Source organism: Lemur catta, chromosome 17, assembly GCF_020740605.2.
Source record: "Lemur catta isolate mLemCat1 chromosome 17, mLemCat1.pri, whole genome shotgun sequence".
NCBI lineage: Eukaryota > Metazoa > Chordata > Mammalia > Primates > Lemuridae > Lemur > Lemur catta.
In genome coordinates, this window is record NC_059144.1 from 20,555,060 (window position 1) to 20,581,022 (window position 25,963).

General features: G+C 40.1%; 1 protein-coding gene across 1 annotated transcript in view; it reads right to left on the reverse strand.

Moving 5' to 3' along the window:
• RPRD1B (regulation of nuclear pre-mRNA domain containing 1B) overlaps positions 1-25,963 on the reverse strand; it is a 52,735-nt gene that overhangs the window by 20,369 nt on the left and 6,403 nt on the right. Inside the window, exons 3-5 of the mRNA XM_045528606.1 lie at positions 18,696-18,829; positions 6,304-6,416; positions 4,370-4,496 (exon numbers count right to left, since the gene is read on the reverse strand). Of these exons, the coding sequence (XP_045384562.1) occupies positions 4,370-4,496; positions 6,304-6,416; positions 18,696-18,829 (374 nt within the window). The remainder of the gene's footprint in view (positions 1-4,369; positions 4,497-6,303; positions 6,417-18,695; positions 18,830-25,963) is intronic.

Sequence of the window (25,963 nt, forward strand, 5' to 3'; positions counted from 1 at the left end):
CACCGCGCCCGGCCTTGGATGCCTTCTTAATGTGAATATTGGGAGATGAATTGTTGAGGTATTCTAACTTTGGTCTGATGCCAAAGATCAGACACTTCTAACCTCCATGGGGACAGGGAACAAAAGAATGTCCTTGGTGGAAGGGAAGGAGGGAGCAAAACAGCACAAAGGGAAGAGATGATCTCAGTCACGGAGGGGAAAGAGGGCTGCAAAATCTATCCTCTGGCTCGGTGGCTCGTTTTAGCTCTGTCATTGCTTGACTATCTGAATTTTTTCTTTAATGGTTAATTTATTAAGATGTTTGGGTGCTTATGGCAAAAAATGGCAAGGAAAATGCTAATTTTTAAGATTTTTTAAAAGGTCAATTCTCACCCTCAAGAAATTGTATAAGGGAAATAACTCATTTATACAAGTAATTATAACCCAAAAAAATAACTTGTAATAGTTTAATGAGTTATACAAAAAACACAAGCAAAACGCAAAAGCAAGATGCTCGCTTCAGGGGCCTCACCCATGGCCGTACTCATGCGCTCTGCTCTCCCCCATACATCACAAGACTGGCTGCAAGCCTCTTTCGGCCAACCCTCTCTACTTGTGCACAAGCACCCCACTGCCTCTTGCTTACTCAAAGACTCAGTTTCTGTAACTGTCTCCTGTGTTTCCCCTACCTCGGCACATTCTCCCCCTCCTGAAGCTCCACCATCAGCACACACACACACTGTTGTCTGTTCCCACCACATATCACCCTCCAGCTGCTGACCCAGCTCCCTGCTCCCCCTTTACAAGCAAAACTCTTCGAGAGTTGTCCATGCTCCCTGTAGCCACCTCCTCCTCTCCTGAGCCCATTCCAACCAGGCTTTTACACCCACCAACCCTCTGCTCAAGACCTTCTAATTAGCTTCACAAATACGTGAGCTCCTACTCTGTGCCTAGGCTCTCAGAGTCAGCACGGAACCAGGTGGACAAAAACTCTCTGCCCCTGAGTTTACATTCTCAAGTAGGTAGAGACACAATGCGACACTATACATATTTACCAGCTGAAGATAAGAACTATAGAGAAAAACATGGCAGAGGAGAAAGAATGAGGCAATAGAACGGGGGAATCAAAACTTTCCATAAGGTGATCAGGGTAGGCTTCACTGAGCCGATCTGTAAACAAAGGCCTGAACAAAGTGAGAGAACAAGCCATGTAACTACCTGGGGAGGATCATTCCAGGCAGAGGGAGCAGCAAGTACAGAGCCCCTGAGAGGGAGGAGTGTCTGGCAAGGAGCCCACACCCATACATCCTGAGCAGGGACGGAGGGAACGGAGCGCAGTCTATAAGGACAGGGGGCCAGACTGTGGGGGCAGTGACAGCCTGGCTTTTACTCCATATGGTGGGGCAGTCGCTGGGGTCTCTGAGCAGGGGAGACTGATCGGACTGCTGTCTGACAGCGTCACTCTGGTACTGGCACTACTGAGCAGGAGGGTGGATCTATGGGTCTCAAGTTCCAGTGGAAGGGGCAACACTAGAGATTTAAATTAGGGAATCATCAGCATACAAACTGTTATTTAAAGTCATGAAACTGGATGAGACTCTAGTCAGTGAAACTAGCTAGAGAAGGGGGCTAAGTTCTCAACACGAAGAGGTCAAGGAGAAGTGAAGAAACCAGCAAGGAGGCTAAAAAGACAATGGCCAGAGACAGTGGAGGAAAGCTAGAACAATGCGGGGCCCGGTCCCCTACCGCTGCAACAAATTACCACAAATTTAGTGGCTTAAAACATCACAAATGTTTTTTATTGTGGCTGCTTCCTCCATCTCCAAAGCACATCACTCCAACTTCCGCTTCCATAGTAACATCTCCTCCTCTGACTCCTGCCCTCCCCCGTCGCTCTTACAAGGCCCCTGTGATTACACTGGGCCCACCTGAATAGCCCGACACTCCCCCATCTCCAGATCCTCAAGTTAGTCACATCTGCAAAGGCCCTTCTGCCATATAAGACAACATATTCACAGGTTCTGGGGATGAAGACGTGGGCATTTTGGACGGGGGGCATTATTCCACCTACCACACCAAGTGAAGAAAGTATTTTCAGGAAGAAGAAATAATCAACTGAGCCAAATGCTACTGGGGTCAAGTTAAGATGAGGGTAGAGAATCTACCACTGCATTTAGCAGCAAGGATGTCATCAGCAACTTCGACAGCAGTTTCTGCAAGGCAGAATCAAGAGAGAATGGGAGGAGGAGAAGTGGAGACAGGGTAGGCAATCCATTCAGGCTGTTCTACTAAAAAGAATGGAGAAATGAATGAGGCACCAATTAGAGGAAGATACAGGGTCAAGAAAAAATTTTTCCCACGTGGGAAAAAATACATGTTTTTATGCTATTTAGAATGATCCAGTAGAGAGGAAAAAAGGAAGATGCAGGAGAAAAGGGAAGCATTGTTAGAGCAATGTCCTTGAGTAGGTCTAACACACAGATAGAGGAGCAGGCTTAGAAAGCAGCACTTTCATCCAGAGAAGTAAGAAGAAAAGTCAGCTAAGGTGTGACTTTTACTTCTTTTTCCCAGCCAAGTTCAGCTGCATAGACAAGGAAAGAAATAGATGAAAAGTTGGATTAAAGAATGGTGGTTTCCAGCGTATAGGGGAAAGAGAAAATATTTTTGTTTAATGGGTGTAGAGTTTCAGTTTTGCAAGATGAAAAGAATTCTGGAAAATGGTTGCACAACGATGTGAACGTACTTAACACTACTTAACTGTCACTTTTATGTATATTTTACCACAATTAAAAATTTAAAAAAATTTTAAAAAGAAGCTATATGAGACCTTTAGGACAGTGAAAACAGAGAAATAAAATCACATACATTGCTAGCTTTATGTTAATTTGCTCCCAACTTTTACAGATTGTGATTCTGACAGTAAGAACAAATGAGGTGGTCCTTGTAGTAGTAGTAGTAATAATATTATAATAGCATGGATTTAAGCAGTTTAGGGATTTTGCCAGGACACTACACTGAAGGAGGAAAGAGAAGAAAGGGGTTGAAGGTGTATGGGAGGAGGTGATAATAAAGACTCCACTCTGAGTAAAGAAGAAAATGAGGCCTGAGGGCTAGAAGACATGGTGGGGTCAACAGACTGCAGGTCTCGTGGAGTGAACTGCTGGGGCTGGGCAGCAGCGTGAGGCAGCAGAACACTTACACTGATTTAGAAAGTTCTCCAACTAAGCACATCCCCCTGCCAGGGGGTCCTTCTATGTACAGTTTCCTCTGTCTGTCTGGTGGCACTTCTTTCCCTCAGATATACTCACAGCTTGCTTCCAAATGTTTTGGGTCTCTGCTCGAGGTCATCTTATCAGAGAGGCCTTCCCTAACCAACTTCAAAATACTGTCTCCTGTAGTCACTGTCTGCCCCACACTCCTTTATTTTTCTTCTTGACACTTCATCCCTCAGGGGATATGAGTGGGACACCAAGAGCATCTACTACTCAGTGGGCCTCAAACATCTGTTGAATGAAGGACATAGTTCATGTGTGAGCTTGATTTCCTTTAGATGGAGATGGAAGAGGTTAGAGGAGCAGCCAAGTCAAGGGGCTGGAGGGGAAAAATGGTAGCCCTTGGAAGACAATGGAATGAAAGGTCTGAGCTTTTGTAAAGGGAAGAGCATAGGCTTTGCATCCTAGGTTGGAATCCTAAGATCCACTACTTGTGTGACCCTGGGCAAGACTCCTAACCTCTCAAAGCCTCAATTTCCTCCTATGCAATATGGGGATACACATTCAGCCATCTCCAAAGATTATCATGAAGAGTGGAAGTACCTGGCACAGAGCATACTCTACAAAGATTAGTTCACGCTTCATTTCTTCCTTTCAACTTCCCATGTACAAAGTGAGAATAATGTCAACTGCTCCTCCCCATTTAATTGGGGGTCATCGTTAGGGCAAAATGACAAGACTAACAACACACACCTGGAATTCTTGGCATCGAAGGCACTATCATCTACGGGGTTTGTCAGTGTGAAGAAATCACACAGCCCTGAGTCATAAATTTTTTTTCCTTTAATAAGAGGGTCATGAGTTTAATGGATAGGATAATGCCTATCCCCACCTCCCACCCCATGCACACACAATTTGTACTGCGTTTTCAAAAGACCTATTTAGAGTGCCATAGGTTGTGGCAGGCCAGCTTTCTGCAATAATTCCTAGAATCACTATTCAAGCTTTGACTACTCCAAAAGCTCCTTTGTTCAGCATGTGAGCTCTGTTTGCAAATCCCAAGATGACAGAGCACCCAATACAACATGGAAAGTCTATACCTACACACATAAGCATGTCCTAGGGTTTGATGCACTACAGACATGTCCCTCTTCTCCCGGAATCTTTCACTCTCTCACCTGTTATTTTTTCCAACAGAGAAACGTCTTGCACTTCCTGGGGCAGAGAAGCAATTTTCTGCCGGACAGTAGCATCTCCTGATGCGGCATTTTCCAAATCCTGCAAAGCTTTGATTAGTTCTTCTGTCTATAAAAATAAAAATACAAATAATACTATCCATTTAGACACATGGGGTTTAAAGACAATTAGTTGGAGTTAAATGAGGTGGAGGTGAATTCTAAAAACAGCCACTTCTGACATTTTTTAAAAAATTGTTTAGTCTCCCAGAGCTTATACAGACAGAAGTCAATGACATGGATTCTAACAGAATGTATAAAATTAATTTTTCTAAGACCATGGCAAGATATGAATGAAATTCTGCATAATTCTTTTAAAAAAAATCTAAAAGAGCATGTTTCTGGCAACTTAAGAAAATGGAGTCTGGTACATATTGCTTAATTTCAAATGATGCATTATTTCCAGTATGGAATAGTCTCCAGTATAGAATAAAGGTATATTACACGCCCCCCCACACACACCAGCTGTTTACCAACTGTATTAATGTATTGACTGATTACATGAAATATATACAACCTACTTCAATTCTTTGTTGGGTTTGTGTTACAAAATGAATGTCACTCGCAAACTTACATGTGTCAAACTCATTAATTACAAAGTGGGGGAAAAAGCAAGAAAAGCAAACCAAGAATGTATATTGTGTATATCAAAAAGGGCTTTCTTGTCAGAAAACACAACATGCTGACAGGTTAACCAGTCCATAATGACCAAGGAGTAGCTGCCTCTATAGATGGCAGTTAGACTACCCTGAAAGTTGATGATTCAGGATGTTCTCTTCAAAGTTTTTAAATGCAAAAATATATGACCTAACACTGCTAACATTTAATCCCCAGTCTAATTCAACATTTTGGTTTTTTTTTTACTGTGTCACCCAGGCTGGACTACGGGATGCAATCATAGCTCACTGGAGCCTCAAACTCCTGGGCTCAGGCAATCCTCCCACCTCGGCCTCCCAAGTCACTGGAACTATAGGTGTGTGCCACCACACCCAGCCAATTAAAAAAAAAAATGTTTAGAGAAATGCTCGTGCTATGTTGCCCAGGCTGGTCTCAAATGATCCTCTGGCATCAGCCCCCTGGGTTGCTGGGATTATAGGCATGAGCCACCAGGCCTGGCTAACATTTTAACAGAACACAAACTAGACGTGCTTCCTACTTATATAGGCTTTAAATAAGCCCATGTGCAATGAAGTAAAGCTGTTTTAGGCAAAATAAGAAGAGGGAGTGTGCCCCCTGAGAAGAGCATGGACTCTGAAGTCAGAAAGACCTGGATTCAAATTAAGACACTGGGCAAGTTATTTATTAGTCTCTCTGAGCCTCAATTTCTTTGACTGTAAATAGATAAAATGAACCAAGGCAGAGTTAATGAGCTAACCTGTATAAAGGGCCAAACAATGTAAACACCTGGTTAAGGACTAATTCCCTGTTTTAATATTTAAATAAGCTATAGTATAACAAAGTTGCCACTGGCATACTGACTGTCCTTCGACATTAATGAGTTATTTACTTATAAAACCACCATGTTATTGGAGATGAGCCGAGGCAGAAGACTTCTGAGTATCTTTGTAACTAACAATATCTATCCCTTTCACAAAAATCTATTTTTTAAGAATATTTTTTGTTTCTAGGAGTGAAAAAACCAAGTCCAAGTACTTTATATTAATAACATAAACCCATCCTAGAGTCGTGGCATGCAAAGATGAAGTGAAGCCCACTGCCTGGCAAGCTTCACTGGGGGCGAATCCTGCACTGGCACCCCAAGAGGTGCCCTCTGGCAATTCCATACTATTGGTCACTGGTGCCACCTTGTGGCCATGCTCTTCTAGTAAAGGGCACTTCAAGCCACCCTGCCCCACTCTTTGGGGGTCAAGACATACCAAGAGGGGTCCTGCAGAAGGATCTTGAGGAGAGTAGCTTCCAGGGTAGTCATCGTCCTCCTCCTCTTGTATCTGCTGAAATGTTCGCTTCAGAGATTTCTTCTCTTCTGTGGCTAGAGGAAAGAAAAAAAGTGATAAATGTGAGTCACACATCCTCCACTGATAGGAGTCAAATGCTTTGCACAATAGGCCACATGTGAAAAAAGAGCAGAAGGATGTACATTTGCAGAGATGGCTTAATGTTAACCTTTATGCTAGTTATTTTAAACTGGTTGTAGTTCCCTATGTTACTGAAAAGAGTCAAAAGTTCTCGGTCTGTCATCTCAGATTAACTCTCTGGAAAAATACTACTGAAAACAAGCATCTAAAGTGAAACTTACTGAACAATCACAATTAAGTAGAAGCCTCATTATCTTAAAAAAGAAAGTTAATAGGAGAAGTAGAAGGCTAAGAAACTCATGAGACAGTATAATGAAACAAGCCAATGTGTGCTAGGGTTTAGAGAGAACATAGTGTATGTAAAATGAGATATGTTACGCTTTACAAGGATCATTTCAAAAAATAAATAAGAGAAATTCATCAAAAAAAGGTGTCAAAAATTCTAAACACAAATATCCACTGAACTACCCCTTTAAAAATAAAACAAACATAATTTTACCTTAAAATCAAAAATAACCATTACTGAAAAATATGATTGATACAACTGGGAGAAATTACTTAAGTTACCATTTTAAAATTAACCACTTTTTAGGCTGACAGGTTACATATTATCTGTACCGTATGCTTTTACATTGTTATGATAGATGTGTTAATTCCAAAATCATTCCTTTTGCATCAAATTGGACAATACAAAATAAATGCCAAACAACTGTGAGAAATAAATCTAAATGATAAATTCTGGTTTAGAGAGTAAAGAATATTGAACACTTAACATGTGCCAGGCATTGCCACAGTTTCTTCACACTTAATCTTTCCAACAATTCTCAAATGGGGCCCCAGAGAACTGCCCTCTGCCATCTCCATTTTACAGGTGAGAAAACAAAGGCCCTGGGAGGTTAAATGACACATCTAAGGTATGACTCGAAAACCTATAATCTTTCCATTGCACTCAAATTACTTAAATTAGCACCACACTGCACCCTCTCATGTATCAAAAAGGGGAACACCAGGAACCTGCCTCACAATTTTGTGAGTCCAGCAGAATAAGTCACATAAGATATACATACATTTTTGCTTAAACACTTTTTTCTGGAACCAAGTATGTAGCTCCTGTTCTCCACCTCATGTATTAACAGACCAAACAATGTTTAAAGTGAAAGCCAAGTCAGTATCACAGGTTTTATTTTTTCTTAATGTTTTTGTTTGTCTATTCTAAAAAAAAGAAACATCAACGTTTGCAATATAGGCAATCCTCATGTTGCACATCCTGTTATGCATGGACTTCTGTTTTGTTAAATGACACCAGTCCCCCAAGAACACAATTCAAATTTCAGTTACCATGGCATGTGAACTCTGAGTAACTGTATAAAGTACAAATTTCACTACTAACTTCAGCCCCCAAATCATAATCAGTGACCAATCAGGGCACTTCTTCAAAGTCTGTAGGTGACTGGTCACCGCACATCTGTTATTCAGTTCACACACAGCAGAGTGTTTAGCTGTGCTGCCTCCTAGTGATAAAACCACATGACATTTTATAAAAATGAATTATCAAAATAGGAAATTGGTTATGAAGATGAAAGTGTAGCAGAAAAACTAAAACTAAAGCTAATGCTGGAATTGAAATCTGAATGGCACGTAAACGGAGTTAGGGAAGAAAGCGCTGGCTGTGAGATACTGCCACTGCCACCATTCGAGAGCCTCGAGATCCACAGCCAGACGAACTTAGGGAAAGCCAACTTCTAAACACAAATGAAGCCGGGCGCGGTGGCTCACGCCTGTAATCCTAGCTCTGGGAGGCCGAGGCGGGTGGATCGCTCGAGGTCAGGAGTTCGAGACCAGCCTGAGCAAGAGTGAGACCCTGTCTCTACTAAAAATAGAAAGAAATTATCTGGCCAACTAAAAATATATATACAAAAAAAAATTAGCCGGGCATGGTGGCTCATGCCTGTAGTCCCAGCTACTCGGGAGGCTGAGGCAGTAGGATCGCTTAAGCCCAGGAGTCTGAGGTTGCTGTGAGCTAGGCTGATGCCACGGCACTCACTCTAGCCCGGGCAACAAAGTGAGACTCTGTCTCAAAAAAAAAAAAAAATAAAAATAAACACAAATGAAGAAAGTGGGAGTGATGAAAAGGATGACAATGTCCTACAGCAGGGGTGAAGAACCTGTGGAGTTCTAGGTTCATAAGTGAGGCCTTTTGACTGAATCCAAATTTTACAGAACAAATGCTTTTATTTTTATTAGTACATTTTTGTCCATCTTTTATGTTTTTATTTTTAAAATGAACATATTTAAAATACCAAAGAATAAAATAGGTTTCAGTGAAATAATCCTCCCAGATTGACTGGCACTATCTGAACATTAGTAAGCCATAAGGGCTGAATAGACAGCTGCTATGCTCATGATTTAATTCTAACTTCCCCTGCCTGACTGGTGCCACTATCACCAGCATGAGGCTGGTTGGTCAGAGTTTATAGGGGTCAAGTACACCAGTCTGTTATCAACTTTTGACAACAGTGCACTGTGTTTCTATTTGAAATAGAATTTGTGAATAGTTGCACAGCTCGACAGTATTTTTTAATTTTGTCTGCTCAACAGCCCATCATGTCAAAAAAGACCAAGAGAATGCTGATGGACGAAAACAGATTTTTTAATGAGGATTGGGAATTGCAATATTTTCTTGTTTCTGCTAAAGATAAGATGATTTGCTTGCTTTGTGTTACTGCAATATTAACATTAAAGAAATTCAATGCTCATCAGCACTATAACACTCATAAGGACCACAAATATTTTAAATTAGAGGAAGAGGAGTAAAAAGGTTGTACTGCAGATATTAAAAGATAAAAAGCAAAAGTAAAGACAATTCTTTCAAGCAGCAATAAGCCCTAGAAATAATGCCACTGAAGCAACTTATAAAGTAGCTTATATACTTGGGGAAAAAAGGGAAGCCATTCAGTGATAAAGAAATTGTGAAAGAATGCATTGTTGAAGTTCTAAGATGCTTAAACCCCAAAAACGTTTCAAACTACAAATAAGTGCCTCTTTGAAAGAAGAACCACAACTGATTGGCAGCATGAATTAGCATTCAATTTAACCGAACAACTTCATGCAATACTTCAAAAAGGAAAATATTTATTATTCAATCATTCTGGATTGAATATATATCATTCAATCAACTGATATTACTGATTCAGCACAGGTTTTATACTTCATTCGGGTCATAAGAGAAGATTTTCTTTGCTACGAAGAGTTACTCGCTTTGGGCACTGTTGCAAACAGAACATGGGGAACAGATGTCTTCGACTACTTTCAAGATAAACGTCATGAAGTTGGTCTGAATTTGGTAAATTTAGTGAGTGTATGTACAGATGGTGTACCTTCCATGGCAGGAAAACATGAAGGGTTTATTGCACAAATAAGAAAAGTATTAATAGATCCAGATGTTCTCATTTCTTTTCATTGTATCTTACATCAGCAAAATCTGTGCTAAAGCTACTATTTTAAGTAACACTTTGCAACATTTTATTAAGTATCATTAACTATATTCTTGCAAATGCAACACAGTGGCATGATCAGTTTCGTAACATACTAAAGTTGAAGGATGAGGAACTCAGTGTGGATTTGCCATATCATTCTAAAGTGTGTTGGCTATCACAGGGACAGGGGTTAGCCAAAATTTTATCTCTGCAAGAACAGATAGTTAAATTTTATGAAGAACAGAATCAGCAATGTGAATTACTGGAAGAAGATTTCTATAGGATTGCAGTATTTCTGTGTCAGATGTCAAATCAAAACAACATGAATATTTCTTGCAAGGTAAAACTAAGTCTATATATGATATGTGGCAAAAAAATCCAAGCATTTAAAAAAAAGCTATCTTTTTTCAAAACACTTCTTCTTCAAAAGGAAATTTCAGATGAACATTTTCCCCAGTTAGCAAAGGTCACTGATGAGCAGGATGATATATGCGAATCATTTGAAGAATATGCAACTGTTATAGACCTATTAATTGGAGAATACAATGAAAGGTTCACTGACTTTGAGAATCATAACATCACACTCAAATTAACATTTCAGCCTCACCTAGCTGATATCACCAAGGGACCTAAAAAACTACAGATGGAATTGATTGAGCTTCTCAGTAGATGACATTTTAAAATAATTATTTGATGCTAAGAAAGTTCCAATTGAAATATGGAAAAATGCAACAGAATATCCATGCCTTCAGCAACATGCCTAAAAAATGCTTTCTTACTTTTATTGCTGCAAATCTACATTCTCCTATCTAACCCAAATAAAAATGCCCTTAAGGTCACAAATGAGTGATACCCATCTAGAGGATCAACTGAAAGTGCAGACATCCATGCTGCAACCAAATATTCAAATACTTTCCAACAAAAAGCAAACAAAACAAAGTCATTAAAAGGTTACTTAATTTTAAAATTAATAAATAGTTTTCATTTTTGGAAATTATTAAGTACATGGTACTTAGACTTTTACAAAATAACGTACATTTTTAAGTATATCTAATGGAAGTTTCTTGAATGCAGCCTTATTTGATTACAGCTAAATTAATGTAGCATTCCAACATAAAAAGTTTTCCCACCCCTGTCCTAGAGGAAGTGCTGCTGACAAAAAACTGCATACTAAAGGAACTCGCAGAGATATTTTACAACTGTAGTCCCCAGCCCCCAGGCCACGGGCCGGTACCGGTCTGTGGCCTGTTAGGAACTGGGCTACATCATTGCCTGAGCCCCACCTTCCCCATCCTCACCCCCTCACTTACCATCCATGGAAAAATTGTCTTCCATTAAATTTAGGAAATTGGACTACACATCAGGAGGTGAGCAAAAGGCAAGCCAGTGAAGCTTTGTCTGCATTTACAGCCACTCCCATTGCTGGCATCACGGCCTGAGCTCTGCATCCATCCCCTCTGGCCCCCCGACCTCCCCCCATAAACCCAGTTCTTAGTGCCAAAAAGGTTGGGGACTGCTGTTTCATAACACTGAAAGCACAAAGAATAAAATGCTGGAAGCTGATCCAAAGAAAGAAGCACAGTATGACAATTTGCTAAGGCAGAAGTCCCCAACCTTCTTGGCACCAGGGACCAGTTTCCACGGACCTGGGGGTGGGGTAGCTCAGGTGAAGCTTCACTTGCTTGCCTTTGCCTACCATTCACCTCCTGCTGTGTGGACCCCTGGTTCTTAAGTTTCACGGAAGACAATTTTTCCGGGGTAGGGGGTGGGGGGTATCTCTGCAGCCTGGTCCCTAACAGGCCACGGACTGGTACCGGTCCTTGGCCCAGGGGCTGGGGACCACAGTGCTAAGGCATAAGGCATAGAAAAGATGCTTGCTCTCTATCATAAATTGTAACAGAAGAAGGCAAACATTGTTCAAACTACTCTTGATAAGTTTGTTACAAAGAAAACACACTTTAATTTTCAATGTTTCTAATTTTTTAAGTTATAGCATACTAAATAAATATTATCTTACCATCTTGTTTTCCTACACATTTGTAATCAACAGTGAGTTTTTAGTTCTTTGACAAAAATTTTAAGAGTCACAGAACATTCATAATTTTCCCCATTGATCAAGATTGCTTTGCATGGGTTCAGCTTGCACGATCATTTTTATAGTCCTGCACTACCCTACAAAGTAAGGACTGCTATAGTCTTTTACATGAAAACTCTATTAGGACATAATTTACATACGAAACACCTAACAGTACTTTGCACACAGTAGCTACCTCATTAACATGCGGTATGTCCCATGCAGACATGTAGCCTACAGCATCACAGTGGCTATATGTAAGGAGTGGCCATTAGATGTAAGCACAAGATCAAAAAACTTTTTTACCTTGTTTTGTTTGCTTCCAAGCACTTAGAAGAGTGCTCAATAAATAAATGTTAAATATACTAAAGAAGGTAGAAATAAATCATAGAACTTGAAACCTTTCTGTTTTCAAACTCTCATACAGAAATCATTATATGTAAAAACCAAACTCGCTACCCCAGGACACTTAGAATTACTCCCTTGGCACTGGAAGGCCTTAGATGGACGTACACTTTTACTTCCCTCAACTCATTCTCATGAACATAGCAAGGTCCACAGACTGTGGTTTGCCCAAAGCCAGAGAGCTTGTTGGTCTAAATCTGGGTCCTACAAGCCAAAGCCTCCTAATCTGGAGGTCTTTCTACTACTTTATGCTGCCATACACTTGCATTGTAAGATTCAACTCAAACTGATAAAAATAATTTGTACTGTGCCAACCTGATGGAAGAGTGTATAACAGGAGGCATTAACCATTATCATCCTGCTCCAGTTTTCTTTCTTTCTTTTTTTTTTTTTTTGAGACAGAGTCTCACTCTGTTGCCCGGGTTAGAGTGCCATGGTGTCAGCCTAGCTCACAGCAACCTCAAACTCCTGAGCTCAAAGGATCCACCCGCCTAGGCCTCCCAGAGTGCTAGGATTACAGGCGTGAGCCACCACGCCCGGCCCTTCTCCAGTTTTCTATTTCTACCTGGAGAACCTACTGGTGCTGCACACCTAAGATTTCTGAAATGAATTACTCATCATTCACCCGTAGGGCTTCTCATTCCCTGAGCTACCTATTTCCTTTACGAACACTTCTACCACTGGCCCCATCTTCCATGTACAAGGCCTTGGAAACCACCAGAATCTTATCCCCAGAGTCCCAACTTCTAGCAGATTCAGCACTGAGGGATGTCTTGCATACCCCCTCTCTCTGTTCTTTCCCATATACAGCCTCTTATTAGCCATCTGCCCTTTAATACACCAGTCAGGGGCACTGTCTCAATAGTCTCCTTGCCTCTAGTTGCTCCTTTTCCAACTTAGATTACACTGCCATCCCTCAGATACTGGTATCCATGAAGGACTGGTCCCAGGACTTCCACAGATACCAAAATCTGAGGATGCTCAAGTTTCCAAGATAAAATGGCACAGTATTTGCATATAACCTACAAACATCCTCCCATATACTTTAAATCATCTCTACATTACTTATAATACCTAATATAATGTAAATGCTACATAAAATGCAGTTGTATACTGTATTTTCAAAATTTGTATTATTTTTATTGTTGTATTTTTATTATTTTTTCCCCCTGAATATTTTCAATACGCTGTCAGTTGAATCTGAGGATGTGGAACTTACAGATACGGAGGGCTGACTATATTCTATTATTAAATTAATCTTCCTAAAGCTGAGCTCTCACTCCATCATGCCACTATTCAAAAACTTTGAATGGCCTCTAATGATTTTACAGTTTGCTCCTAAGCTCAAAATCTATTGGCGGTAATGGCAATATCATCTTGAGCACTCCCTCTAACTCCCACCGCACCTGTACCTCCCTTAAAGCACCTGGCCTTGCTCTTTTGTAGAGCTGCTGGCAAGCCTTGCTCTCTGATAGGAACATTAAGTGTCTGATTCCTCTACACCCCTACAGTGCCTAGGAAAGAGTCGGCAGGCGGGGGTGTGAAACGTCTTGAAGGCAGAGGAGTCATAGAGTTTGGAAAATGCTAGTGCTATGTCAGAAATGACTATCACTGCTACAAAGTTAGCCATTATGATGCCCAGTATTGATAATCTAGTGACAGCCATTAAAAATAACCTAGGATTTCCAGGTTCCATTTTCAAAAGCTACAAATTTAAAAAATGAAAAAGAAAAAAAAAAACCTAGGAAATCTGCCAGCCCCATTTCTACTTCTGAATTTAAGATAAGCTTTCCACCATCCCACTAACAATTCAGCTTCTGACCATGGGGATTATGTGCACTCCCTTTTTTACTCACTCAACCACTCCCCTGTTATAGGCAGGAGGAACACTGTGGGTGAGCCAGTGTCCTTCTGTCCTCATACTGGGCACCTTCTATTCTATCCTCCAACTTGTCCCTATGTCTTCAAGGGGCCTTGTACTCAGCTAAGCTTCAAATAATCCTAGTTACCTAACGGTTTATGGTATGCCTCTTACAGACCTGATTGTGGTAGAATTTCAGACACTATGGCAGACTGTGAAACTAACCTTAGGGCCAAAAACTGGCCTGCAGGCTCCCAAATCACACTACCATAGGCAGCCAGCTACCTATAAAGCTGGATCTTCTAAAGCTGTGGTCCCCAACCATCTGGCCGCAGACCAGTACCAGTCCTGGCCTGTTAGGAACTAGGCCGCACAGCAGGAGGTGAGCGGCAGGCAAGCAGGGAAGTTTCATCTGTATTTACAGTTGCTCCCCATCACTTGTATCACCGCCTGAGCTCCGCCTCCTGTCAGATCATCAGCAGCATTAGATTCTCATAGGAGCATGAACCCTACTGTAAACTGAACATTCGAGGGATCTAGGTTGAGTGTTCCTTATGAGAATCTACTGCCTGATGATCTGAGGTGGAGCTGAGGCAGTGATGCTAGCACTGGGGAGCGGCTGCAAATATAGATTATCATTAGCAGAGAGGTTTGAATGCACAGAGATCATAATAAATCAATTGCTTGCAGATGCATATCAAAACCCTATCAGTGAGTGGCAAGTGACAATGTAACAATAATAGAAATAAAGTGCATAATAAGTGTAATGCACTTGAATCATCCTGAAACCATCCTCCCCTCTCCCACCAGACCATGGAAAAACTGTCTTCCATGAAACCAGTCCCTGGTGCCAAAAAGATTGGGGACTGCTGTTCTAAAGGATCCACCTGAAATTTTCTGAGATTAAAAAAAAACACCCACAGATTTTATACTGCTTTTTGTTTTTTCTTTTTGTTGCCCGGACTAGAGTACAGTGGCACATCATAGCTCACTGCAACCCCAAACTCCTGGGCTCAAGCAATCCTCCTGCCTCAGCCTCCCCAGTAGCTGGGACTAAGGTGTGCACCACACCTGGCTCTTTTTTTCTATTTTTAGTAGAGACAGGGTCTGGCTCTAGCACAGGCTGGTCTCAAACTCCTGGCCTCAAGCAATCTTCCCACCTTGGCCTCAGAAAATGCTAAGATTATGGAGATGAGCCACTGTGCCTGGCCTCATATTACTTTTATAATGAGAAGAGAATCAGAAAATATTATTTGCAACAGCTCTCTCATTCTTTGTTCCCTCACTGCAAAATATAGAAAGTTTTCTTTAAAAGCACATTAAACTTCACTTACAAAAAGAGAAGAACCTGCAACAAATAAAAGGCTAACACTTGAGGCACAGTTCTAAAAGCATTCTATCCTTATCATCTCACTGGACCAAGTGGCCAAGTCCAGACATGAACCTGGGGAAGCTGAGGTTAGGATTGTGCTCTTAATGATCATGCTCTCCAGCCTTGCACAAAATCTGGGGGACTGAAAACCGTGAAAGTCTACTCTTACTTTTGCTACTGGTTCAAATATAGAAACTCAGCATATTAGGTGTCGAAAGGAGAGGGGCAAATAAAAAATCGTATCATTGCCCACTGATAAAATGGTATCTGCATTACCTCAGGTAGTCCTCCTCACAACCCTATGAGGTATTGCCATTAACATCCATACTGCACAGTGAGGATCTGAGGCTCAGAGAGATCAAACGCCATGACCAAGGTCACACAGCTCTAGAAGTAACAGAGCTGGGGATTCATACTCTAGAAGTCTGAACACCTAAACTATACTAAGGTCCAGGAAAAGGTGGGTAACCTGCTCATGAATTCATACCATAATTTCAAGGCTACTGAATCCACGTACTCTCAGGAAAAAGTATCGTGTGAAGAACATCAGCTTTAAAGTCATACAGACCTGGGTTTGAATTCTCCACTTCTAAATTTTTATCTCACTGGACAAAATTACTATACCTTTTTGAGCCATAGTATCTTAACTGAAATATGAAAATAACACCAAATTCACAGAGTAGTTGTAAGGATCTAAAATAAATTAACATGAAAAGCAGCCAGCAGAGGCTAGTACATAACAGGTGCTCAGTGAATGCTGATTCCTTTGTATCTACCTTTCCTTTCTAAATCCTACAATTGTACATACTACGTGAATCATGTGTGGCTCAAATAAATAATAAAGTTCCATTCAATCAAGCAACAGCTTGAGTATTTCCAAGAACAAAGAACTTTTTTACCTTTTCTTACTTTTTAAATTTTGTTTTTATTTGACACATAAGAATTCTACCTATTTACATGCAGGTAAATCGGTACAGCATGATGTTTCAAGAGACAACTTTTGAACACCTGGGTCTTGCACCTGGGGAGACAGGTATATAAACTTATTAAGAAATCTCTAGTCCTAAAACAATTTCCAAGCTTATGCATTCTCCAATGTTGTAAGAACTGCCAAAGTTTCACAGATACACTTTTTTATTTCAAAAGTAAACTCTATGAATTTGCCTAAAGACAAAGAATTACCCATAAATCAAAGCTAGGATATAAAAGGACTATTCAAATTTAGAAATAAACTTCTGGGGAAATCATCAATATTTTGAAAGAATTATGGTAAAATATTCTGATAACTCAGGCCCAGAAAAGACAGTGTTAAGTCCCAGTTTGCTGGGACTAATATACAAGTTGAAATCTTTTGATATGTGTTTTCATCTTTACAGAATAGAGAAAGAGAAATTATCTTTAGATCAGCATTATCCTCCATATACAGGAAGATTGCCTTTGTTATTATTATTGTCTAGATTCTCAAAAAAAAAAAAAAAAATCAGAAACCTAGTGAAGCTATTTCTAATATTACCGCTGCCACAAATTCCCCAATTCGTTTGTTCCCAGAGTACAGTATTATTTCTCACTCTTATCTCACTTTCCTATAGCATCTAGCCTGTTTACTCAAAGCATGTGTCCAGCAAATGTTAAATTGAAATTCAACATTAGTTTCAAACATACTCTTTCAGAGCTCTCCTACTTGACCAAAGGTGTTTCAAAAAATCAGCACCGTTTATCGATGAACTCGAAGGCAGAGTAGAGAGAAAAGAATGCAGAATAATTCCCCCAAATGGTACAGAATATCTACAAAGGGCACAACACAAACACTACCAGAATCCAAAGTAGGAAACATCTCGCTTTTCAGAAGCTACCACCAGACTGACCCTAAAGTTATTTTCTATCAACTCCAAGGAAAACAATACTGACCTGCAGTGTGAAAGCACTTATGTCATTCATAGAAAGCCTTTCAGCCTTAGTTTTACAGAAAAATTGCCCCAATGTAAAATGCACATAATTTTAGACCTGGAAGAGATCATGAAGGGTCCACAATGAAGGGTGGCTGAATGAATGATAATGTCACATACGCTGTTCATGGTTAGGTTCTATAGCAGATGCACGTGCAAAGTAGCAGAGATCAAGGAGGGAATGTCGATCTGTGCTGAGACAAGCAAGGGAAGATGTCAGAATGAGAGCAGCACTGAGTCTACGATATAGTTAAAGGGGCAGAAGGACATCTCGGGCAGCAGATCCAAAGGAAGGGGTGCCAACAGAGCATACAGTGGGAAACTGTTGGTAATTCCGTATGGCCAAAGAATATGGTGTGAGGAAATGGCAGAAGAATCTGGAAAAGTAGGCTAGTCCAGATTAGAAAGGGTCTTCAATACTATTAGTACAGGGACTTGATCCTCCAGGCAATGAATATATATGCAGGCACATCGGCTCTCTAGAGCTCAGAAACATGTCATGCCAACTAGAATTAAACCACAACTAACCAGAAGCCAAATAACACTCCACCTTACTCTTTAAAGAAAAAAATAACATAATCTCTTATAAAGGACTTGAGAAAATTCACACACACACAATTCCTGAGGATATCCTGGGTTCAGTAAAGATCAACATTTTAGCACACCAACAACCATTATGTTCCAAACCACATCTGTATTTAATGCAACCACGTTGTTAAAAGGCTAAGGGACTTATCCAAGATCTACAGTAGTTAATGACAGAGATAAGACAAAGTCTTAGTCCAAGGTACTTCCTAGTTCACAACTCTAAACAACTTTGTTGCTCCTTTCCTCATGCAAGGAGAGTCTCTGAAAGACAGAAGAGAGCCAAGGAGAAGAGAGAGCAGAAGTCAGGGTGTTAGAGGATGAACAGCATGAGTACTAGAATCAGGCTTACACGCCGCGAGCACTACATAAATTCTCACCATCATTCATGATCATCTCTCTCTGAAGAATCATAAAATCGTTGGTGGTTCACAGCAACCCCCACTGCAGCTTTTCATATGTGATTCGAAAGTAGGCAAAGACCAAGAGCTGTAAACATGTGGTGATGTTCTACCTTTGGGGGGAGGGCTCTTGGAGTCCTCCATAGACAGCTTCAGCTGCTGTATGAACTCGCCGCCATACACACTTCTTTCTTGCCAGATGTTCAGCAATCTTTCTAAAGGTTTTTTACAGCCTTCATCTGCCTCTCTGCCCAGAAAAGATGAAAAGATATATATAAGCTTAAGATTTTTTGTTTTTAATTAGGACAGATCTATTTTTTCAAAAAAATCAACTGACTAAATGATTTACATATTTAAAAACAGAAAGAATAAGGTACATATTGTGATACTTGGATACCCAAAACTTGACCAGAAATTACATTCTTCCTGTGAGGTTAGGGAAGAGGGAGGGAGCACGTCCTAGAAGTAATCTACCTTTTTTCCCCTTTGAAAGATGGTACAAACAGGGCAAAAAGCCAATGGCTGATTTTTATAGAGAATTATCAAAAATTGATCATATCAATTTTGACAGCTGGCTTTTTAAGAAAACATTAATTGAAATGTACTGTTAGACATTCTGCTGGAAATTAAAGAGGGCCAAAACTCACAAGGATAGAAAAAATGATTTAAAAACCCATAAATGTTTAAAATGGGAAATAAATCACTATGACACATCAATGCTAACACACCAACACCTCTACATGTATAAATTCTATCATACACACATATATACCAAGACTGATCTCAACTTTAGCTATTTTAGAATTATTTTAATTCTGGGCTAAGTATGTATTCCATGTTCATACATGTTGAACTGATAATCTTAAAACACACTGATAATGCAGTCCTTTGCAATTTATACCTCAAACAAGTTAGATAATTTTTTTTCCAACATACTAACTCTTGAAACAGAATGTGAGCTATAACTAGCACTCAGTGTGAACCAGTTGCCTACCATAAAATATCAGACAGCAAGTAGAAGAGTGGGGAAGACTTTCTAAAAGGAAAATGAATTCACTCCCCACGCACTGTGTTACTGTGAACTGTTCTGTCTTGTGAGGCTGTTTGAATGGCAATGATGTTACACTGAATGACTGTAAACAAGAAAGGATACCATGACATCTTTGTATCTCTACTTAAGTCAAATATCTTTAATAGGAACTTCAAGAAGAAACCATACCGAATTCAACTGAAATGGGAATTCTATATACCCCCACCTTAATAGCAATTTTGTAAACACTTAAGGTAAGGTGCACTTTTAGCCTAGCCTGGTCAGACTGTATTACTTATGAATTATCAGTGGCAAATTTCACTGAATTGGGGCCAAAGGACTAAATCAGGGTACATACGAATTAATTCTTTTTTTGTTAAACTTTTTATTTTTCAAGTCAGAGGTGAGGGTTAGGAAAAAAGGGGAAAACATTTCTACTGCTAAGTTTATAAAGCTTAAAAATACGACCTAATTATTTTATATTTGTGATAAAACGCTTTTACTATACTTTCAAAACATCCAGAAGTGAGTTACGTCTCCCCTCTTCCTCTGCTATCAACCTGGTCCAAGCCACCATCATCTCTTGCCTGGATTACTACCATAGCCACATTACTGGTCTCCTGCTTCCACCTTTGTCCTCCTATAATCTATTCTTGAGTTTTCAAAATAGAATTCTAGCTGTTGTGTTAAGACAGATCATGTTACTCCTTTGTTCAAAACTGCCAAGGTTTCTTCCTACTCTCCCTCAGAATAAAAGTAGAGGTCCTTATAAATAGCCTTCAACACCTTTCTCAATCCAGCCCATTATTTCTCTGGCCTCATCTTCTACCTACTTTCTTTCTCAATCCTTCCCTGCTGCCACAATAGCTACCTGGTCCTGCCTCAGAACCTTAGCACTTAAAAGTTTGCTTTGCCTGAAGCCCTATTTCCCCAGATGGCCCCATTCTCATTCCCTCTCCCCATTCAGGTGTAGGTGTAGTCACACATCACCTTTTCAGTGCATCCTTCTCCCTGATCTCCACCATGAAAATTATATCCCCTGCCTCTACTTAATTGGTCTCCATACAATTTTTCTTCTGATATAGTTTACCTTTTGTTTACACTGTTTCCATTTGAATGTAATTTCCACAAGGGCAGGGATTTATCTTTTCCACCCACTGCCATACCTCCTAACACAAGCATAATAAATATTTGTCAAATCATCTTTTTTGCCAGGTATAGTGGCTCACAGCTGTAATCCTAGCACTTCAGTAGCCTGAGACGGGAGGATCGCTTGAGGTCAGGAGTTCAAGACCAGCCTGAGCAAGAGCAATAATCCATCTCTACAAAAAGTAGAAAAATTAGCCAGATGGGGTTGCATGCCTGTAGACCCAGCTACTTAGGAGGTTGTGGCAGGAGGACTGCTTGAGCCCAGGAGTTTGAGGGTACAGTGAGCCATGATGTACCCTAATCCAGACAACAAAGTGAGACCCTGTCTCAAAAAAAAAAAAAAACAACCAAAAAATCTTTTTTTGAAAAAATTTATATAGGTTTCAGTAGGCCCTACAGTTACTTAACTTTCAACAGTCATCTTACTGCACCAAGGTCATTCATATCAGAAATGAATTCATCACTCACCAGCTCAACCAATGAAGGTTTTTGGAATACAAAGAATATTAAGGCCTGGGTCCTGACCTCTAGGGCTTGACCCAGTGGCTCCCCAGACCTCTTTAGCCTCATCTCCTTTCCATACCCTACCTGGAACTTGATATTGCAACAACACTCAACACATGTGTTTTCTACTCCAAACTTGCTCCCTCTTGTGCATGTGCCTTTGCTCATGCTGTCACCTCTCCTTTGAACAGAACCACCAAAATGGAACAAGGGAAAGAGAAAGGAGAAGTTATAAGCAATTCAGGTAGCTGAAGTACAGAATGTATGTAAATAGCAGAATCTGGCAGGACAGAGTGAAATTAGATTATAGATGGCCCCAAATGCCATATTAAGCACGGGGCCCACAGGCAATGAAAAGTCCCTGATGTGATCAAATGTATGGCTTAGAAAAATAAAGCCATTATAACTAATATAACCAAACTGCAACTAATCAGAACATAATTAACTTGTACTTTTAACATAAAATCTACTCTCTGCAGATTCTCTGTTCACTTAAAAGAAAGATAAACCAATCATGAGAATAAATTCTTATCAAGGATTTAACTAAAGTCGGGGATGGGGGGCCCTACCTACTATCTGACATTCTTGGGATATCTGGGACTCAAGACTAACTCTGGTTTTGAATATAATTTCAGCCACATTATTATACAGTGGAAACTAATGCTCAAACCTCTTATAACCACAAAACATTTTCAAAAGGCTTTCACCACTAAAGGCTAAAGTCAAAAGGGGGCTCTAGTTTAATTAGTGAATACAATTAACCAGGATAGGTTATTTCCTTGAGCTCTATAGTAAAGTTATGCTAGATAAGCTTCCAAGTTATAAATGAAATATTCAAGAAATCTTTCTACTAATAAGAGTTTGAAGTAAGTAGCTCCAGTGAACTGGAAGTCACTTCAGCAGCTGGAATCAGATATAACTAAAGAAACAAAGCAGTTTTATAACAGAAGGAGCTACCTTTTCAGGTTGTACTAACTCCATTCTGAACTGAGAAATCTTTACATAAAAAAGACTAAAAACTCTTTGCCACCAATCTATGAATAAAGTGGAAGACGATAAATAATTACATATACAATTTAACATTATGTTTAACACAGTATGTATTTTAATTCTAATCATAAAATTCAATCACTGTCCACTTTTCAATACAGATGGCAAAACTGACCTTAAAAGTGAAAAATGTATATTACATACACACACAAATAGAACTGCTGCTTGAAGTATTGGCTATGGATACCTGAGGCCTTGTCAAGCCAGCCTTGGGGACCTTTTCTTCCTCTGTAGTCCTACGGCACTTGCTTGGTACAACCACAGTAATTTGTGTCTTCCTGTCTCACCCCATGCACAGCAGGTCTATGATAGGCCTACTAAGAGCAGGAATTCTTATCACTTTCAAGAGCAACTCATGTAAAGCTGCAGCAGAAACATTCCTTTGCAATTGTTCAGAAAACAGTTAACAGAAAGCTAGAGACTGCTACCCTTAGAAAGGCCTACTGACAAGGTGGGACCTTAGCTGGTATCCGGGGACTTGGGATTTCAGAGTGTCCCCTCCATTTCCTAATGAGTAAGCGTGGTTTACTGTCCCTAAACTGTTGGTGTAAACAGTTCTTAATGAATACCTGCTTTCTTTCTGGGAGCCTGGAATTTGGAATTTTGGCAGAGGGTGCTTATGTGACCAAGAGGTGGGGAACCTGCGGCCTCAGGGCCACATGTGGCCCTCCAGATCCCTGAGTGTGGCCCCTCAACCAAATCCAAGCTTCACAGAACAAATCCCTTTACTAAAAGGATTTGTTCTGTAAAAATTTGGAATCAGTCAAAAGGCCACACTCAAGGATCCAGAAAGCCACACGTGGCCCCAAGGCCACAGTTTCCCAGGGGCAGCAGCAATGAGTTTCTAATGAGCTTTCCTGGTAGATTCACACATGTTGTCACAATTCAATGCTGGAAGAATTAAGTATGTCTATGTGATTCCACTGGGAGAGGACTCTGGAAGTTTATGCCCAGAGTCCTCCAGTCTTCACCACACGTACCCTTACCATCTGCTGATTTTGTTTGGTATTCTTTGGATGCACTAAATCACCACTGTGAGTATGACTCCATGATGAGGCCTGTGAATCCTCCTAGGGAGTCACCAAACCTGGGAGTGTGCTTGGGGACCCACACACAACAATAGACAAATATTGTGTATATGGTGTTAACTCCCAAATGTGTGTCTCCTGAAATTCTCTGCAGAGCTTCAGTCTGTTTTACCCATCTACCCATCTGGCATCACCCCTTGGAATATCTCCTAGCCATCTCAAACTTAACCTGGCCAAAATAAAACTCGATTTCCTCCACCACATCTTTTCCCCAATCTTCAGTTCAGTAAATAGCACCATCAGCCAACCACTTAGCATCAAAAATCCAGAAATCATCTTTGATCTCTTTTCCCTCACTGTTAATATCAATTCCCACTCAACGCTGATAAACCCTATCAGTTTTATGTGTGTGTGTGTGGGGGGGGGGAATCCACCCCAAAGTAAGCATTCAATAAATAGAAGCTATTATTATCTTCTCACTGCTTCTGAGTCCTAGCTGATGTCACCTCTAGCCTGCTTTACAGTGACACCCTCCAAATTCATGCCCCAGCCCTCCCTTGGCCTTTATACTCCCCACACCAAGCCATTTTTAAAGAGGGATCTTTAAAAAAAAATGCATATCATCTCCCTGCTTAAAACTCTTTATTAACATCCAATCAGAATAAAATCCTAGCTCTCTCCCAAGGCTTGCAGGGTGTATGTGACTGGTGCCTGTCTACTTCTCTGATCTCATCTAGATGCCATTTTTCCCTTTGTTCTCTATGTTCTAACCATGCTGCCCTTCATTCTGTTTCTTTTAGCATGCCAAGATTATTTCTACCTTAAGTTCTTCTTAAATGCTGTTCCAACTTTGCATAAGTATCTCAAATGTCATTTCCCTAGAGAGGGCTTCCTTAACCACACTGCCTAGAAGAAATCCCACTCTAGAACTTCATTCCATTTTATTATGTCCATATTGTCACTCCCTGAAAGTTCATTTAATTGTCCTTGCTTGCCTTGGTCACTGCTGTTCCCCTAGTGTCTAGATCAGTACTTGGCACATAGAAGGCACTCATATATATGTTGAATGAAAAATGACATGCACAACAGTCTCTAAACTGAGAAGAAAAGAAGGCACTTGTGTGGAAAACAAGTTCACAATCTTGTTAATTAAACTGCTATTCAAATCAAATCTACTCGATGAACTTGCAGCTTTCTCTGACTTGAGAGTTTTTTTGTTTGGTTGGTCTTAAGTGGGAGGGAGAGGATTATCATAAAGATAACCTAATCAATTTAGCCAATATTAATGAGTCAAATATGTTTATCAGCTGGCCACAGAAAAAGCATACAGAAAGCATATATTAATTAGGATACCCTTAATGTTGATAAGGTACATCAGGATTGAAGTCGAGTTGTTAGACCGTTTGTTCTAATAATGTGATAGGAGAAAGAAGCTTTGAAACATGGGTATCCTGAATATGACACCCAAGCAAGACCTTAAAAGAACTACAAGAATGAAAACAGAAAGGAATTAGGGCTATTTTTTTTTTTATTGAGAAGGAAGAGATTTATTTTCCCCACACTGTACCACTGAATCTGCCTAGTCGCTTTCAGTGGCTTGTAGATAGGTTTTAAGATGTTCCCAAGTAGAAAAGGAATTTTTAATTCTGGTATTGCCCTCCTCCCTTCTCCTACCCCTTTCTATTTACCCTTTTCTGGTTTGGAGGCAGCTAAAGATTATTACTCAATTTTTAAATAAAAGTGTTTTGTTTACTATCCCTACAAGAAATTATTTCAGCCAATTCCCGAGACCAAATCTTTTCCCCAATGAGTTAATGTTAATTAATTCATTCAACAAATATTTACTGAATCCCTACTCTGTGCCAGAGCAGACCACAGTGTTGCCCAACCCTGCAACACCACTTACTCTGAGGCTATATAAGTAGTATTCCCTAAAGCTACGTAAGCCAGCAGCTCTGTGGCAGACACTCCGCCGTGCACCTGGACTATAGTAAAGAACACAAAAGAAATAGTCCTTCCTCTCATGGAGCTTCTTTCTAATCTAGCATATTCCAATGAATGAATGAGACAAGAATTCATCGTAGTATGTACTTTTAAACATAGTATCTTATTTTAGCCTCTTATCAACTCTGAAGAGATAGGTGGTTTCCTCCCATTTTAGCCAATTAGGAAACTTGTGCTCAAAAAGTTACATAATACATCCAAGGTCACTCAGTATCTGAGGCAGAGCTACAGCCAATATCTAAGAAACTGTGAAACAAATCTCCTCCAAACAAGGAAATTAGAGAAATTCTCTAATTTCTACTACTCTAGTAGTCTGTTCTAAACTTATTCTCTGAGACCTTAGTATTTTTTTCAAGTTAACGCATCCTGCTACTTCAGTGTCTATGTTCATCAAAAGAAGACCCAGCTATGAAGGTGACAAATAAATATATTTTTTCATCTCTAGAAAGCCATATGTCATTTCTTTCTCTTGAATTTCTAATTTTACTCCTTCCAACTTTTCAAACTCTGCAAGGAATGTCAGACCTAATTTCTCATTTAAGGCCTTTCACTTATAAGTTAGACCCTAGAACAATTTGTTCAACTCACTAGTCTCCTTTTCACTCTTCCCAGTTTC